The 19139-nt window shown below is 36.0% G+C and overlaps 2 protein-coding genes across 2 annotated transcripts; one reads left to right on the top strand and one right to left on the bottom strand.

The window, feature by feature from the left end:
- Positions 1–859: 859 nt before the first annotated feature.
- On the top strand, positions 860–3841 carry LOC132620285 (early nodulin-like protein 9). Its single transcript, XM_060334956.1, has 2 exons — positions 860–1170; positions 3172–3841. The coding sequence occupies exons 1-2, from the start codon at positions 969–971 to the stop codon at positions 3660–3662; spliced, it is 693 nt and encodes a 230-aa protein (XP_060190939.1). The 5' UTR covers positions 860–968; the 3' UTR covers positions 3663–3841.
- A 201-nt stretch (positions 3842–4042) lies between these two features.
- Positions 4043–15628, bottom strand: LOC132620284 (protein disulfide-isomerase 5-3-like). Its single transcript, XM_060334955.1, has 15 exons — positions 15352–15628; positions 12823–12913; positions 12442–12536; positions 11287–11344; positions 10226–10410; positions 10083–10140; positions 8926–8966; positions 8710–8784; positions 8088–8144; positions 6713–6779; positions 6323–6469; positions 5725–5949; positions 4613–4762; positions 4442–4519; positions 4043–4314 (listed from the first exon to the last, which is right to left on the bottom strand). The coding sequence occupies exons 1-15, from the start codon at positions 15390–15392 to the stop codon at positions 4237–4239; spliced, it is 1446 nt and encodes a 481-aa protein (XP_060190938.1). The 5' UTR covers positions 15393–15628; the 3' UTR covers positions 4043–4236.
- Positions 15629–19139: the final 3511 nt, after the last annotated feature.

Genomic DNA, 19139 nt, shown 5'->3' with positions numbered 1-19139 from the left:
AAATGCCTGAAGAATGTTTCTTATTTCCCTTATGCATCGGTGTTTGCAGTGACAAGTTTGATAAAATCACATCTTTAGTTGGTCCAATTTTGTTTACGTCCTTCTATTTCAATTGTATTATTTTATTCGGCATAGTCTTAGGAGCTGAAGCTACTTTCAATTTTGAAAATGGGTTCTTTGTTCTTGAATTTTTTTGTGTGAAATCTTAACAGCTAAACCGATAACCGAACCGATAACAAACAACAATCGATTAACCGATATCTTAACGGTTTAACATGTCTACAAACTGATAACCGATATGTTGAATCGATAACTTTTAAAGCCGAACCGAACCGATTGATATGCAGCCCCAAGTTAGATAACTCATCTGAGCAATCAATCTATTTTTCCCTCTCTCCTTGATTGTGTAGCGGCAAAGAAGAAATCGAACTTTGGCGTACATAAATAAAACATTATCCGCAGGAATATTTTTGGGTCGTACCAAACACACCTTTAGACAGACCTTTAGATAGAAAAATACTTCGTCTACCTATATACTCCACCTCTCTTTTTCCAACGTTGTGATCCCAATAAATTTTTCTCATATATGTGCTAAAAGAGACTTGTTTGCTTTGGCATATTCCACAACTCAACTTACAAGATTTGAAAATTCTTGATTATGTTCAAGGAAAGAATAAACCCAAAATAAGTTACTAAAAAGTGCTCAAAAACAAGAAGTTCCTCTCTTTGGCTTTATGCTTTGCAATAGTAGTTAAGAAATCTAAAGGTGAAGAATAACAAAAAGAAGCTAAAGCTTCACTGCCACAGCTTGTAAAGTTACATTCAAATTGCACCTACAAATATCCCTCATTTTTCTACATTCTCATCACCCAAATAGTTTTATATTTCATTCAACATTTTCTGCTAAGATCTTGATTGCAATTTTATTAAGTACGTAGTTAGTTTTTTGTGTTCTTTCATTTTCTCCAATGGCTCAAACAAGTTCAAGATTAAATAGAAAAGCCTTTTGTATTTTGGGCCTGCTAAATATTTTGATGTTGTTACAAAATGCCAATTGTTATGAGCACAAAGTTGGAGGTTCAGGAGATTGGAGTGTCCCTATGGATCCAAATGCCAATAATTACGACCAATGGGCCCAGAGGAGTCGATTCCAAATTGATGACACTTTATGTAAGTTTAAATTGGGCAATTCTGCGAATTGCCCTTTTTTTGGGGTGTTATTTAAATTTTGTCCCTCATATTTGTGGTCTTTAAATTTTGCCCTTCGGCTAAAATCCATAGGTTCCGGGTTCGAACCCCTGCTCAATCAAAAATTTAAAAAAAAATTGCAAAGCAGAGTTTAAATTTTGCTATGCCCCCTCCGGCAGACTTTTAGTCATATTTAACTAAAAGTCTGCCGGAGGGGGCAGACTTTGCCTTGAAGCATATATACGTATTTTTTTTTTAACTTTTCAAGGTAAACTTTTAATAATGCCTTAACTAAAAGTGTGCTCCATAAAACATAACTAAAAGTATGCCCCATAAGGCGTAAGTTTTCCTTAAGGCATAACTAAAAGTTTGCCTTATAAGGCAAAGTTTAAATTTTGCTATGCCCCCTCCGGCAGACTTTTAGTTGTGTTTAACTAGAAGTCTGCCGGAGGGGGCAGACTTTTAGTTGTGTTTAACTAGAAGTCTGCCGGAGGGGGCAGACTTTTAGTTGTGTTTACCCCTCCGGCAGACTTTGCCTTGAAGCATATATATATATATATATATATATATATATATATTTTTTTTTTTTTTTACTTTTCAAGGTAAACTTTTAGTTATGCCTTAACTAAAAAGTGTGCCCCAAAGACATAACTAAAAGTATGCCCATAAGGCGGAACTTTTCCTTAAGGCATAACTTAAACTTTGCCTTATAAGGCAAAGCTTATGCCTTAAGAAAAGTTCTTGCCTTATGGGGCATAATTTTGTTATGCCTTAACTAAAATTCTGCCCCATAAGGCATAACTAAACTATGTCTTAGGAAAAATTCTGCCTCATGGAGCAGACTTTTAGTTATGCCGGATCCGGCATAACTTTAGCTTTTCCTTAAAGATTGTATGCTGGATCCGGCATACACTCCCCCAGTCCTGCCTGGCGAAATTAGTTTTTTATTTTATGCCTGAGCGGGGGTTCGAACCTAGAACTTCATGCATTCGCCCACCTTTCCAAGCAAAGGGCAAAACTTAAAGACCACAAATATGAGGGGCAAATTTTAAAGACCACAAATTTGAAGGGCAAAATTTAAAGACCACCCCAAAAGAAGGGCAATCCACGCAAAAAAATGGTTTAAATTCCATTTCAATTTTTTACCTTTATATTCACTCCCAAACTTTAGCTCCAATATTTTTGTTGAATTAACTTAAATAGCTGTCTACCCAATCAATTAAACTAAAAATAGCAGGCGCATGTGTATAATCATTGTAATCTATGTATATCGGTTCGAAAAAGTGAATACTCTACTAAATCGGGCCGGTATTTGTGAAAAGATCCCATATTTGTTTTGGGATAGCCTCTTACCCTCGTATTTTTAATTTTGATCTCTCTTGACTCAAAGGCAGATCTCACACGTCAATACATTACTTTAAACTCAAATTATATATGCATATAAAAAAGAAACTCTAAAATAAATACATATCATAAGATTAGAGACAAATCCATTATTCTTGATGGATTCGGTCTTTAAAATTCTTAGCATTGAACTCATTATACTTTTACAATTATGAGTTTAGATGTAAAAAGTGTTGTTCTTCACATATTAACATGTCAATCTTTCATGTCAAAAATATTGTGAGTTCAGTTGAACCCGTAACACTAAGGCTACATCCAGAGGCGGATGGAACACTATAGCTTGGGATTCAATTGAACCCCAAACTTTCGATGCAGGGTATAAATTTATGTGTAAAAAATTACTAAAATTATAATAAATAGTAGATATGAACCCCTAACTTTAGAAATATAATGGGTTAGTGCTAAAAATTTGAGATGTTGAACCCTTAGAATTTAAATCCTAGATCCGCCTCCGGCTACATCCGACGCTGAATAAGATTACATTTATTCATAATCCACTAACTCTAGATCATGGATTCACCTCGGACTGGACCGTGCACAAGTTTGTTTCTGACACCATTTCTCATTTTGCCTTGGCAGCTTTTAACTACCCTGCTGATAAAGACTCAGTGCTTCTTGTAAACAAGGCAGACTTTGACAATTGCAACATTGCTTCACCTATTGAGAAGTACAGTGATGGACACAGTGTGGTCAAATTTGACCACTCTGGGCCATACTATTTCATCAGTGGGGTTCATGACAACTGTGTCAAGAATCAAAAGTTGCATGTTATTGTCATGGCAAATAGAAGCAAAAGCAACGAAAGAGTAGCATCTTCTCCTTCTCCATCAGCAAATTTTAACAAAACAGTACCTCCTTCTCCATCAGCAAATGTTCCTCCGTCTCCGGCCCCCTCCGGCGAGGAGGCACCATCGTCACCACCCACTGGCTCAGTTGAGATCAACCCAACTGCAGCACCTTCACAAGAATCAACGCCCCCTCATTCTAAGAATGGCGCTTCGTCAATGGTCTTGAGCTTTGTTGGATCCACTGCAGCTTTTATTGGTTCTTCCATCATTCTAGGATTCTGATGAAGAGTTGATGGAGTTGTTTGTATTTGATTGTTGTTCTTTTGTTTTTCATTTTTGGGCTTTATATTTCATGGTTTTCCTACTTTGCTCACGGTGAATGTAGCTCGGAGTAAAGGGCAGATTGGTTTGTATCTGTTTGGTTCTACGATGAAAATGAATAAATCTTAATGTTGTGTATAGTTTTTGCGTGGTTTATTTCTCAATATTGTAAGACGAATGTACAAAAAAGAGAAATAAATATTCTTCTGTTTATTTTGTGTGGATATAGAATAGAGTACCCCTTATTAGAACAGCTTTACAGGTCTTCCGCCTTGATTCAATCATCCACAAATACTAGTTTCCTAGTTTAAGGATCTGGTGCACTTATTGAAATATGAACCTAAAACAAAACCACATTCTACATATTTAACTGGACATATCACATAATGCTGATCAGCAGAACTCCTGCTGGAAGCAAAATGCTTTCAACACTCACTGCAAACAAAGAGAATATCTAATATAGTATAATTTTCAATCGTATATCCAGCTTAAATATATGGCATAAATAAATTTCTATCATCAGTCTACTATGTCCTCAAAAATTCTTTCCTAGCTCAACTTTCTTCACCATTCTCATCGTGTTGTGCAGAATCGAGTCCAGTATGCCGGCAACCTGTAACAGCCAAAAAGAATGAATGTAGGGGTATTTCAATGAAGATAACACAAAAGAAAGCCCAGATAAAAACGTTAGCCGGAATGAAGGTGCGAAGCAACGGGAGAGGCAAGTAGGAGAAACTGACCGTAAAAACACCACCAATAATAGCACAGACATTGGTAATAAAGTGAGAAAAGGACTTGGAATTTTCTGTAATCAAGACCTGACAGCACAGCACAAACAATAAGAATAAGAATCCGAAATAACGGATGTAATGAGCTCTATCACATAATCATGAAATGAACTGATGCAAAACCTGCATTGGTGATGGCTCATAGTGAAATTTTGCTACTGGTATATGGAGACTATGAACCAAACTACTATGCGCTGTGTACTCATACTCCTCAACTAATTTGTAAGATCTTGTCATCACCTCTGTTTTAACCACTTGAAGAAAATGTTCAATCTGCAAATTACAGGTCAAAAAAAGATAATAAGGTGAGCTAGGTTTTTTTTCGTTATCCTTGGAATTCTTTATGATCACACCAGCTGAATAAATATTATAAAAGAGCACCCAAAACTTGTGGAAAAGTGGATCAAGGCATGACCGAGAATTGAGAATTTCTTCGTACTTTTGTAAGATCTTATAGATTGGAGCCGGTAAAACAGCAAAAATGTAAAATTTTAAATATAACTTTTAATCATCACATGCACCATTCTAGTGATTCAGAAAAGTATGTAAGTTGGACATCCTAATAAAGGAATTATTGGCATTGTCACCGTAATGGTTTTGATTTCTGACAGTTTGCAATCATGCTTGTAGAAGTTGCTTCCATGCAATGTTACAGTAACATCTAAATACAATGAGGCTCTTTAATAGCTTTTTGGTGCAACACGGCCTTTGTAAATGATGTATATTCCGTGTTAGATATGATCGGGGCTTTGAACACTTGGTAATTTTTAACAGAGTGTCGTTTTACAATTTATAAAATATGAGTGATAAGAAGATGGACATTGAGCCTAACTCAACCTCAAAAGCTAGCTCAAGAGGTGGTGATTGCCTAAGATTATAAAGAGACCAATCACCCTTAACACCCCCGATGTGGGGAACTCAAATGTTGAGAATATAATTAAGTAAATAAAAGTCTGCTCTCTCTAACAGCTTAATCTTTTAGATGAGATGGTCACACACTACAACATGGTATCAAAGCAGGCAAAGTCTTGGGTTTGAGTCTCACTGTCACCCGTTATTTAAAAAAATTCCACGTGCATGGCCATGAAAAAGAATCAAGGCTGCACGTTAGAATATAACTAAGTAATAAAATGTGCTCTCTGTAACAGTTTAAGCTTTATAGAAGAAATGGTCACTCTTCAACAATTACTTACCCAAAAAAAAAAAGGAATGCAGTAGGCAAGTAGGAAGCTTACAGTAACATTTTCTGTGGAATCTCTTGGATTAGTAACATATGACTTTCCATTCAACCGATCATGGCTTTGACCCAAATGTGGTAGCAGTCTTTTGATATCACTCATAACTTTCGGAGTTATTATCTTACCAAACGCAAAGCCGTGAATTACATGTGACATGTTCATCTGAGAAGCATCAAATGAATGAGCTGCTGAACGAGCTGATATGACAAGGTTGCCAGGAATCTGAACAGTACATAACATAAACTGATATATTAGTTTTTGGAAATTTTAAAAGATTAGCAAGATAATAATGCATGAGCTCTTCAAAAATCTTAATACCAGGAATAGATTTTAAAAAACTTAAAACACATCATATTTCTCATTATCTCCACCATCATCCTTGTGTTGATTTAGACCTGGTTGCAACTGCAGGAGGGGGGGAAGTATGAGGAGATGCAATGATCCCAAGGATAAAAGCATATCTGATGCTTAAGAAGGGTTCCAACTGGGTTGGCTGCCTCATCATGTCCTTTTCTCCGTATTAACACACCAGAATATTTTTAAAACAAAGAAATGTCCACCTATTCTTACAGGCTCCCATTAATAATTTGCGTACCTTCTTAACACGTACAAAACCTTCTATTCTGCATCCTCCAGTTACCGGAGCAGGTCTTTTTATGCCAGTTGCCAGCTTGGTAGACGAATTATCCGAAGTAATCATTTGAGACTCCAACTTGATAGGTGCAACCAAATCTTCCATCATCTGCAGAAGAATAAATATCCCAGTCATCGTAATGGCATGATACAATAACATCTAATGCCACACAAGTGCCCCAGGCATGGGCACTGTGAAATTAGTTCAAAAGGCTGTGCCCAGTGATTGTAAGAAGGCAGCATTATGGGGACCAGCTCTGTGTTCTTTCTCAATCTTAACCGTCCTTTAGTTTTCCTCTTTTCATGCTTTCCTCTTTTCCTTATCCACCAACTATGTTCTCAGACTTCTCACCTTGACTAGGCTATCTGTATCACGATCTCCATAGTATGACTCATGATCATGGTGTCCATGATCATCTCTGCACGGTAAACATAGTAAACAATAAATACACAATTAGAACCATGTAAATTAGATTAAGGCTAAAAACTGAATTCATTAAACTTCCAAGTACATGGGCCAATTATCAAGGTTAAACAAAGTAAGTTAACTAACATTTTTTTTTATCAAGAAAAAGAAAATCAAGGATTAAGATGTAGACGAGCATAAATTAACCTATTCGCTTCCCTTTTTAGTTTTTACCTCCACTATCCAAACACCGGGTAATGTGCAGCTCTAATTATTCAGAAAATGGAATGCTGATAGCAACTTCAGCAAGGGTTAAGACGCTTATAACTCACAACAAAAGGTAGAAGATATGAACTTCAACAAAGTTATCATGCTCCTCAAAATTTCAGAATGAAAAGTAGAAACAAATAAGATTAAAAGAAGGGAAAAGGTGCAAATATACCCTCAACTTTGCGATTTCGAGCAGATATAACCCCCGTTATAAAAGTGGTGTACATATACCCCAGCTGTTACAAAATGGTGCCAATATACACTTTTTGCTGACGGAATTTTTTTTTAAAATCATTTAAGTTATTTTTTAATTAAACAAAATACCACGTGGCTTTAAAAAAAAAGTCTACCCATTTTTTTGAGTAGGCATATTTTTCTAAAGCCATATGATAATATTTCTTCTTGTGGATCACGTCTGGTTCGTTTAAAAAAATGGGTAGACTTTTAAAATCCACGGAGATATTTTCTTAAACGAATCAGACCCGACCCACCAGAAAAAAATTTACCATGTGGCGTTAGAAAAATGTATACTAAAAAAAATGGGTAGACTTTTTTTCAAAGCCACGTGGCATTTTTTTAATTAAAAAATAAGCTAAATGATTTTTTAAAAAAAATCCCGTTAGCGAAAAGGGTATATTTGTTCTATTTGTGTAAGGGTAGGGGTATATTTGCACCATTTTGTAACGGCAAGGGTATATATACACCACTTTTTTAACGGGGGTATATCTGCTCTAATCGCAAAGTTGAGAGGCATATTTGCACCTTTTCCCTTAAAATAAAATGCAGAAGATAGAATGATGAAGAAGTGGAATTTCAGTACATTTTCTGTGGCCAAAAGTAGCACTGATAGGGTTCCAAAACCTTCGGAAAGGGATCAAAGATATGGCAAGTGCATCGGTTATCATGCTAGACAATCCTAGCCTAACAAGTTTTTCCTTTTTGAATTTGAGAGGATTTGGGATCACAGTCAAACCAATAATATGAAGAACATTAAAAAAAAAAATAGTAGTAGCGCAAGTTCAGAAGTGATAAAGATAAATTAATGGTTTACCTAACATCGGATCCTTTTCTGAAGATGCGAATGGAGGGATACCCTTGTATGTGATTCCTGAACATTTATTATTAGATGATTGTTAGGCATAAGGATAAAAATGAAATCATAGCAAGAAAATCATAAACTAACGAAACATTAGTCAAGACAACTCTCAGCACTCCATCAATTAGGAAACACATGGACTCCCTCTTATTAAAGCATAAAGTATGAAATGTCCAACCTAATCTTCTCCTTTATTCAGGTGATATTTATTTTTTGCAAGTTCACTATCACGGTCCAACCAATCAATACTGCAGCAGTCAAGAAATTGAATTGAAGGAGGAGGTAAATTCAGTATTAGGTCTGTGACAGTTGAGGTAACATTACTACTATCTCCCAAAACTAACTGGCCTCTCAAAGTTTGAGAATCTATACAAAATTTGTATTCAATGATTTGATGCTCAGTTACTTTTTTCCATTTTCAAGCTTGTGAGTAAACAATTAGATTAACCATCTTTTCTAGTAATTATAAACAAAGACAACAAAACCGAAGGTGTAATTTTTTGGTCAAATAAAGGTTTTGCCAAACAGCTACAGGAATAACCTCCACTAAACAAGTAAATCTTTCACTCAAATATACCTTCTGCACAAATCAACTTCTTCAGTGCAATCAACTTTTGCCACAAGAATACGCCCATCCGTTTCTCGGTCGTATCTGAAAATAATTGCAAAATGGAACTTAGAATCAGCATATCAGAAGGGGATTGCTAGAAGCTCCATTTCGGACATGAGACGGAGTTTAGCATATACTGTTTCCGGTAAAAGTTGTAAAAAGTAAAAAAGCAACAAAGTGGACCTCTCTCTTATAATATTGGCTGCTTTCTCCCATGAAGGTTTCTGAGACAAAATAGGAAATTATTTTCAGAAAAGGAAAAAGAATATTAGCTATTCTATAGAGTGAAAACTTCTTATTTTGCAGCAAAATGAACAGCTTAAGCAATTCTTAGTTCAACTGGAGGACTGCCATAATTTGTTCTATAGAAGATAGTCTGATTGTTTAAGCCGGAATAGACATGCGTAGAGCAGACAAAAAAACTGCCTTACTGCGTGAATTTACTATTTTCACAAGGATATGAAGTAGAAATACACGAAATGTGTGGAACATCCGAGTCTAGAAGCCAAGATTTACAACTGCAGACACAGAAAAGGCCACTGCTGTACCCAATCTTCCAATTGCTTTTGATAAATAGCAAATTCCATCTCTGATAAGAAACAAGATAATTCTCTGCATAATGAACATAGATATGATGGCATAGAGGAAAACCACTAGAGATGAAAACAGAGTGACATTTCTATGGTGTAAAAAGGATTTGGATGAGTCATATTATATTTTCCATGAGCTTGTTCCACCCAAACTAAAAGACGCTACATGGAGGAAGAGCTATAGTTCATTAGACTCACTTTGCTTGGTGTGCTGCTAGCGATATGCACCAAAAACCACCACCTAACCACAACAAGAGATCTTAAAAGCAAAACCGCATCGTTTTAGGACTAGAAGAGGCAACAAAAGAAAACTTTTGGTCCGTACAACCAGATTACAGATCCAAAACCATTCTCCAAATCTAATACCATTTTTTAAACTCTAGCTGGTTGAGCTACTGTATAATTCTTTTCTTCTTTTTTTTTATTTAATTAAGTAATCTGGTTTCATTCTTATATGAATAGTATGCTAGCTTACCCCAATCCGATTGTTAGTTGCATCATTTAGGCATATATATCAAAACAAGCATATACAGACACAGGTAAGTGCATATTGATACACAAAACCCTGAAATTAGCTCATTCCCTAGATCATTATGAGAAAGATAGATTATCAATAATCCACCCTCAGACAGCAAATCCACACTTCTTGGTAGCAAAGCAAATCATGTATATCTAAAACTTTCTTAACTTAGCCTACAACCAGAAACAAGAAGAGAGGAAAGTATCAGTTTGGTTGAAATAGATAAATACCAGTCGGGTGCTCCAATAGCACCAAGGAGCAAAGAAATTTACAACCAAAATTGGGTAGCTGCAAAAAGAGTGGTGATAAGAATACAGAGATGAACATTAACGATGTGAAAACAGATGACTAAGGTGTATAGCTAATAACTCACTGGTGAGTAACTCTATCAAAACTGTGTCCATTTAGGGAAACAGACCCTTCACCATATTCCTCATCATCTTCCTCATCATGTTTGAGTTCTGTTGCAGTTGATCCCGAATGAAACTCAGAGCCAGTAGGCCTCATGTGTTTATCAATGGAATGCTTCCGTACTGTTTTGGTTATGTTCAGCCTATTCTGAGATAAATATATACAAATCTGTTAAACAATAACACCTTTTGGAAGATACAAAAAGCTAATGGCTAATTACATCAAACTGCATGATGTTTTGACATGCACAACTAGAATCTATTGGACAATTCTTGCATCATTTGTCAATAGTTATAGGCGATTCATAGCGGAATAGTGTGACGACTGATCAGTATTGAAAGCATCTTTGAACACTAGTTGCAGAATATCGACATAAGATATACATCCCCTATGGGCCCTAAGAAAATCTCCTCTTGATGAATACCCACAGACTGTCAAACAAGAATTTTATTCATTCCAAAACCATCTCAAGAAAGCAAAAGTTGAGAAAAGCAAGTGTCGCATTAGCTGCTTAACTCCAGCCCCAAATAGCCATCTTCTCTTCGCTAACGATAAGCAAATATATCCTAGATCAACAATCTTAGCTACCTTCAAAATACACACTGAGAACATAGAGTACACATATTGCTGTTTAGGCATACGTATATCACAAGCAATTCTAGAAAACACAGGCAGGAACTGAACCAAAAGAATTACGGAGCTCTTTAAACAATATTTGGAAAAATTATTCTGAGAAAAAAAAGATTGTGGATATTTAAAATACGTTTGGATAAAAAAAAAAATTGTGTGTGTAAAAGATTTGTGAGTAGAAGAGTTTTCAATGAGAACACCATTTAAGCACTTCTTCAATGAAATTTTTTAAGAGAAAAAAGAAGTTTGAAGACACGTTTTTCAAAACTTGAACAGATTTTCTCAAACAAGCGATTCCTAAGAAGCTCTTTACAAAATTTCTAGATAGTTTAATTACTTTAAGCATTTTTTCAGTCACATAATGAAGTCCATAAGAAACAAGTTGAAACTTACTGTTCCTAAGATGTCACTCACATCCACTGATGCAAATTCACAAGACAGTGCCGGGAAACTGCAAGACAGGTTAGCAAAGTATTATGGATAAACTTAAAGAAATGGTTTGATTAGTTAATACGACATCATAGAAGGGAATGCATGACTAGAGAATCAAATGGAAAACCATGAGACATCTTGAAACAATCTGGAAAAAAAAAACTTGCAATATCTTTTAATCCTGCAAGAAAAGATTCCCAAAGAGTTGTAATTATGCTGACATAAGCAATCCAGCAAAGCGCTCCATTATTATGTAATCAACTGCTTGCTATGAACCAGTTTACTTTTTTCATATATAGTCTCATCATTTGTGTTGAGAATGTTGAGATGGATGTGTGGCCACACCAGGAGTGACAGGATTAGGAATGAGGATATTCGGGACAAGGTGGGAGTGGCCTCGGTGGAAGACAAGATGCGAGAAGCGAGATTGAGATGGTTTGGGCATGTGAAGAGGAGAGACACAGATGCCCCAGTGCGGAGGTGTGAAAGGTTGGCCATGGATGGTTTCAGACGAGGTAGGGGTAGGCCAAAGAAGTATTGGGGAGAGGTAATTAGACACGGCATGGCGCAGTTATAGCTTACCGAGGACATGACCTTAGATAGGAGGGTTTGGAGGACCCACATTAGGGTAGAAGGCTAGTAGATAGTCCCATTATCCTGTCTTATTAGTAGTCGCATTATCGTAGTATAATTTTCTGTGCTCTGATTTATGCTATTATCTGTTATTTCCTGTGCTTTGATTATTCTATGTTATATGTGTCGCTTGCGTTACTTCATTTCCATACCGCTTTGAATCTCTTAGACTTATCTGACCTCTTTTTATGTTTTTTATTGAGCCGAGGGTCTTTCGGAAACAGCCGTCCTACCTTGGTAGGAGTAAGGTCTGCGTACACTCTACCCTCCCCAGACCCCACGTTGTGGGATTTCACTGGGTTGTTGTTGTTGTCTCATCATTTGTGTTAACAAAGCTCAAAAAGCCAAGTATGGAAGAATGTTAAACAAAAGCGCCTCCATTCCAGAAATGGATAATATCAATCTTTGGCATATGCATCAAGTAGAAGGAAGAAGGGAAAAGGGAAACTGAATATTCTTTCCCAAAATGTTTTAGAATCTTACCTCATATTAAAATCAATTCGTAAGAATTCAGCGTCAGAACTCTTATCAACAACAACGGATGTGGTGGTGCTCAATGTCAAATAATTATTCAGTTCCTACAAGTTATAAACAAGATACACTTAAAACTACTACCCCGATGAGGAGCTACAAGACAGCTGACAAATGACAACCACTGATAACCATCGCTTCTGATAACAGGACCCAAAAGCAAACGTAATAAGACAAGGAAAAACAATACCAGTATTAAGATACAATATTGTACCAGAATTTTAGGATTACATATCTATCTTAAAGCTAGTGGAAAGCGGTGCTTCAACAATTCCACTTAATTCACTATCTTCTACCACTTATTCTTTGAATATAATCATTTTGAGTTCCTACCATTCCAAAGAGAAACATCATGGACAGTGCTGCTATGATGGACAATCCAGCACCAGATAATGATGCCTCCGTTAAATCTCGGGGAATTTTCCTGCAATTAAATTTAAAATAAATTTATGCAACAATCTGAAGGAGTAAATTTCGAGAATCGTCATGCAAGAATTCACCCAATTCAGGATGCACTTACAGTATGTATGTGAAATCGCATGTTTGAACATTAACTGTGTAGATAGTGATCTTTATTTATTAAGAGATCTTGAAATTGAAAAGGCCTAAAGCTCGATTATGAATCAATAATTTGAAAAGTTGTGCGGTAGCAATTAACTCTTTTTTTTTTTGTTCTTGATAATCGAGAAATCCCAGGCTTTTGTCACCGGGCAGGGTTTGAGCCCCTGATATGTGTCTAACCCACACATCACAAACTATGTCTAACCCACACATCACAAACTATGCTCCTACCACTAACAATTAACTAGAGACCACGTGAAAGAACTTTCTTTTCCAAATAAGATAACAACGACCCAGTGAAATCCCACAACGTGGGGTCTGGGGAGGGTAGAGTGTACGCAGACCTTCTAAATAAGATACGACCAAAAAAAAAAAAAAGCTAAATACAATTTCTAGAACAAACCAGACAACAGAAGAAAGACTTGTTAGTATACAGACTTGAACCTTCCAGAGACCAACCTCTAGCGTTGGATGATGTAGACAGCTTAAATTTGTAGGCAGAACCTAAGAGGACACTGCATGTTTTTTAAAAAAAAAATTCTATTAAAAGGACACAAGATCATTTGCTCCGTATCATGGAAAAGTGAAAGTTGCTAGAAACAGAATTGCGAGATTGGAGGATCCTGTAGATCAGAAATGCAATATAGGCATTCATAAGCAAGAGATATCTCCCATCCCATAGTCTTCCAAAACCAAACCCAGTTAGTTCATCAACTTTAACGGAAAACTGCAGAATTTTTTCATGCTGGGTTGACCATGGACAAGACGGGAAGGAAATCAGAAGATGCCAAAATTAACCGGTTTCCCCGAATCTTCTTCCCCTTTTGTCCCAGGAAACTGCTCAGATATAGAGAAAACTAAAAACATTATGGCAGCTCGGAGGGGAGAAGCCACACATCTCATCCATAGATTATAATCCCTGAGCTTTAGGAATAATGTTGCGGCCTCCATCATTTGCAGGTCACAGATAGCTATTTGACCTGTCTGATATTTCACGTTTCTAATCATATTAACTAACCCATCAGATAATCACATTGAATTTTCCTAGAATGCTGAGTGAAGGATTCTTTTTCACTTGTGATCCTTGCCCTCTACGACTAATTATTCTAACATAAAATCCAACCATTTCTTTTATTGGTAACATGCAACCAAGCTAAATCTTTTTCCTACCTTTTCCACCCCCTCCAGAAAGAAGCACTACACCTCTTTCTCCCTCTGTTCCTCTTCTACTAAGTATGTCCATTCTCCTGTTTCCTCTCAATAGATATCCTACCAAAAAGAGAGGTAGAGGACTGGAATCTGACTAAATGGATTACGATAGGAAAATAAGAACAAAACTAGCAACATGATGAAATTGGAAGGTGAAGGTTATGGCTTTATTTAGCTAAGGTTTAAGCATTCCTAAACGTTGCCAGTAATATAAGAAAAGCCCTTCGTTAATTATCTTAATGGGTTTTCATGAACATAATAGTAGCTAATTTTGAAAATGGAAAATTCATAAACACTTAGTTTCAGAGATATATGATGAAACAATAAGTTAAAAGGTAGTGCGAGAGCTTTTGATAGCATAGAGAAGGACTAATACGCCTAAGAAATAGCCTTTTATCCCTGATTTCCTTTTGGTGCACCCATGAGGTCCCTGTAGGTATAGAAAAATTGGGTGTCGTTCGTAAAAAATCATATTTTTTCTGTAAGATTTCTACTTTTGGTATACTCCTTGTATGCGGGTGTTTTATGCCCTTTGTTTATAAAATCTTATTACTTGATCAAAAAAAGTTAAAACGTGACAACTATATCAGATTTAAGCCACTATCCATTTCGCCAGCTGTTTCTACAATTTTTGCAAATTACCGCGAACTCACATTCGTATAATGCCAGCTTATCCCATTTTCACTGACTTGAATTAACTCACTTCAACCATTAAAACAAAACAGTACATTAACACTAGGCCGCCATTAGGCAACAAGGACACAATTACCAAGATTCGGCCATTTCGCCAGCTGTTTCTACAATTTCTGCAAATTACTAGAACTAGCCTTCTCAGCTTAATAACATTTTCCTTGACTTGAATTAATTCACTTCAAAACATCATCAAAACGAACAGTAAATTAACACTAGCCCGCCCTTTAACAACCTAATTCACTATCGTTTGCAGTTAATCACTTAACTAATCAACACGTCCAGCAAATACTTACCATAGAAAGACGCCAAAAAAAAAAAAAAAACTACTCTAATTACATCATGTAAACGGAATCTAAATAAAAAAGGCAAGCAAAATTTAAAAAAAAAATGAGAGGAAACCTGTAAAAATCAACGGATTTGATCTTAGAGGTGGACACCATGATTATTGAACTTCCACAAAAAAAAAATGCTAAAGCTAATGCTCAATCAACAGATCTGCAAAATCTTCGAAAAAAGCACTAAAAAAGAAAGGAATTTAGATATGTGATTTAATTAATTGTGAGTATAGAATAGATATGTGTTCCCGCAGGCGTTTCGAGCGGGACAGTCACAATCTCGGTACAGCCACTATGTGTGTGTGTGTGTGTTGCAATTTTTTATTTGGGGACCTTTTTCTTTTTATTTTGTGACTTTAGCTGAATCTAGTGAAATTAATAAAAATCTGCAAAAGATTAATGGAAAAATATTGCACTTTTGGCCCTTCGAATGGACTGATAGTTAATTTTTGTCCTCAGCATTTAAACTTATGCTAAGCACAGCATGCACAGGACATAATTTGTGGAATAGGCGTTTGGCCGTTTGGCCATGAAAACCAAACATTTTGAACTTTATTTGGAATTTTGAAATTGGAGTTGTATTTGATTATAGTTTTTGCACAGAACATTTAGTTATTTGAATGCATTGAAAGTGAAAACAATAAAAGTGAGGTTTCAGGCATTTCCCGAATTTCAAATACCTAGAATTTTCATGGCCAAATACTAATTTTCAAATAAAGTGAAAAAAAAAATTGGAAAAAAGTGAATAGTTTTCATTGTCAAACGGGTTACTAACTTATGCTTAACGGGGCATAAGTTCTTTAAGAGTGCCGGATATGTTTGTGTATTGTGATGCGAAGAATATAAATTTAGTATTTCTTTTGGGGGTAAAAATTAAAAACCAGCACAAAATAGGGGACAAAAGTGTCAATGACCCGAAATTAGTGGATGGTTGGCCCGGCAAATGTATTGGGTCGGGTTATTAATCAATGTGCAAATTTGGTCCCCACAAATCCAAAGAGGGACCTAATTAATAAATGGCCGCGTTTATCACGTCCATTGCCTCCGTAGGGATGGTAGTACACTGATGTATAGTAAGAGATTATTCGGATTTTGAGAGTTAAATATTGTACTAATAATAGGATTAAAAAAAAAGAGGGGGGGGAGGGGGTAAACATCATTCATGCCCGCTCAAACCAAAATAATTACCCGCTTATACCCCTATTAATTTCGTACCCAAGAGAAAATCAAAAGTATTTTACCGAGATATTCCCCAGTTATGATACCAACATGGTATATATAATATACTGAGATGGTATCATGGAAGATGCTTCAGTCCTTCTCTTAGTCCTCTGTAATATCATCATGTATATTGAGACAGTAGTATGAATGATCATGTTCATTTACTAAACATGACACACTTTTCTCGAAAAAAAACTTCTATAATACCATCATCTTATATACATGTAATGTGATGGTATCATGGTGGACTGCTTCAGTCCTTCAATGAGACACTTCTCAGGACTATGGTATTATCATGGTATATAAATATATTGAGACGGTATCATGGAGAAGTCCTTCTCTTAGTCCTCCATGATACCATCATAATATATAAATATACTGTGATGATATCATGGAAGAAGAGGTTTGGGCGGGGGCACGTCGGGTAATTAGTTTGGGTTGGGCTGGGCAGAAGCGAAAATAGTTTGAGAAGGGGCATGGGCGGGTAATTAGTTTGGATTGAGCGGGCAATTAGTGATGTTTTTCCTAAATAATCCCACAATTTATTTCAGGTTTAAAATTTCCTATCCCACCACCAAAATGACCCCTAACAGTTGCAACCAATTAGTATTTCTCGTATAAATTGAAGCTTCGTTTCTCCTTTCGGCTCATACCATATTCTAGATGCTAGTTCGCGATGAACGACATGCCAATGAGGCAGCAGGATTTTGGTTTAATAAAATCTATATGATATCGAGATTAATGAAGAATGTGATTTTCATCGACCTGGAATTACTTTTTATGTTGCTATCTATGACTTTGGTTGAATATAGAAGTTACAAAATACGTATAGGTTGCTGAGCCATTTATAATGGCCTTTTTTGGATGCTGTAACATGTTGAATATATCTCGGCCTATTACACAGGGAGCGCTAGCTTCATACATTTTTTTTTTCCCTTCATTTGGGGTGGTCTTTAATTTTTGCTCTCGCCTAATACCCCGAGATTTTGAGTTCGAACCTCAGCTCAGTAAAAAAAGAAGGAATTTTCGCAAGACAGATGTGTGAATTCGCAAGGCAGAATTTTGAAGGGAAAATTCTGCCTTGCAAATCCAAACTCTACCTTGCGAATTTTTTTAAAATTTTTTACTGCGCGGGGATTCTGACCCTAAATCAAAGAATTTTTAGCGAAAGTTAAAAATTAAAGACCACCAATTTGAGGGTCAAAAATTAAAGACCACCCCAGCGAAGAGCAATCCTGCAGATTGCCCAGCTTCATACTACTGTTAACACTTTAACACACTAAACTTTTAGTTTGTAAGTTACCAAAAAAAAAAAAAAATAGTTTGTATATAAATGTTGACATCAAAGAACAATTCTTAGTGGAGGTGATTTGGACGATAATTAGTCAGGTAAAGAACTTAAAACAAGTATGGTCGTAAGTAGATAGGTCATCCGACAACTCCCATATACCTGAACCTACTTAAAATCTTATTCCATTTTTGCATGTAGACTAACTTTTGGCCAAAAAAGAAACAAAAACAATGATGATTGCATTGTGCTTGAAAACTGTTTGTAAGCTTCCAACAACAGCAGCATACCCCGTGTTAATCCCACAAGTGGGTCTGAGAAGGGTGCGATATACGCAGACTTTACCTCTATCTTTGTAGGACAAACTATTTGTAAGCTTCCGTTTATGAATATATAAGCAGAACTGCTATAACGTGAAGGTGCATCTGGTGTAGTGGTATCATAGTAACCACGTGTGTATAGACTATATCCTTCGTCATATAAATAACTATTAATATTAGATTTTAGTAGAAGTAGAACTATACTTGAGATAGAACTTAATTAAAGAAATATAGACGGGTTAGATATAGATAAAAGATGTGGTGGTACAATGTGCAGCCCTAGAATTACAGGACCTTCCTTGCAGATGTACTATAGTCGTCAAATAGAACCAAGAGATTTAAAATAACACATGAAACAGTTATAACAGTAAAGTTTTCACTGGAACAGAGCCCTGGAGTATTATATATTGGTCAAGTTGCAAGGGAAGAAATCCATTTTTAGCCACAAGAAGTTGGTCATTTTCCAATTGTACATCTTTAGCTCCAAAATTAGAAAGACTTATCAGAAAGAGAACTAAGAATGAGAAAATTCAAGTATATTCGAAGAAAAAATAAAGGTAAACGGGAAAGAACAATAGCAAATCAGTCAAAAATGATCCCTGTGTGATTTAAAAAATCAAGCACTGCCGTCATTATTCCACTTGGATCATTAAAGTTGGTTTGAACTACTCAACTGATCTCTTCAAGTAATCAAAATAGTCAATTTAGCACTAAAAAGAAGAGAGCTAAATCTTAAAGCTAACAACCAACAACTACTCACAGCTACTATCAATAACTTGTAATTACAAGTGTAGACTATAAATAATCAATATATTACAAAATCAAACAAAAGAAAGCCCTTAAGCATGAACAGAAGAGGACAGTGGAAAGTTCTCGAAAAGAAGAAGTTTTAAACTCAAAGCTGAGAAATTTCAATATATCCATCTACGGAATGGGTTACTTAGAATGAGCAACTATTACAATAATTACATGGGAAGATAGACGAACAATAACTAGTGTCTTTAAAGGCTTGCTCAACGCGAG

Source organism: Lycium barbarum, chromosome 11 (assembly GCF_019175385.1).
Source record: "Lycium barbarum isolate Lr01 chromosome 11, ASM1917538v2, whole genome shotgun sequence".
Lineage (NCBI taxonomy): Eukaryota > Viridiplantae > Streptophyta > Magnoliopsida > Solanales > Solanaceae > Lycium > Lycium barbarum.
Note: the sequence above shows the minus strand (reverse complement) of the source record. Positions and strands in the feature narration are given on the sequence as shown.

Bases quoted from the DNA above. Each gene is read 5' to 3' on its own strand.
- LOC132620285 (XM_060334956.1), top strand. From the start codon at position 969: ATGGCTCAAACAAGTTCAAGATTAAATAGAAAAGCCTTTTGTATTTTG. The intron at 1,171-3,171 runs GTAAGTTTAAAT...TTGCCTTGGCAG, and splicing joins CCAAATTGATGACACTTTAT to CTTTTAACTACCCTGCTGAT.
- LOC132620284 (XM_060334955.1), bottom strand. From the start codon at position 15,392: ATGGTGTCCACCTCTAAGATCAAATCCGTTGATTTTTACAG. The intron at 12,537-12,822 runs GTAGGAACTCAA...TATAACTTGTAG, and splicing joins TGATGTTTCTCTTTGGAATG to GAACTGAATAATTATTTGAC. The intron at 10,411-11,286 runs GTAAGTTTCAAC...TATTTATCTCAG, and splicing joins TGAGTGACATCTTAGGAACA to AATAGGCTGAACATAACCAA.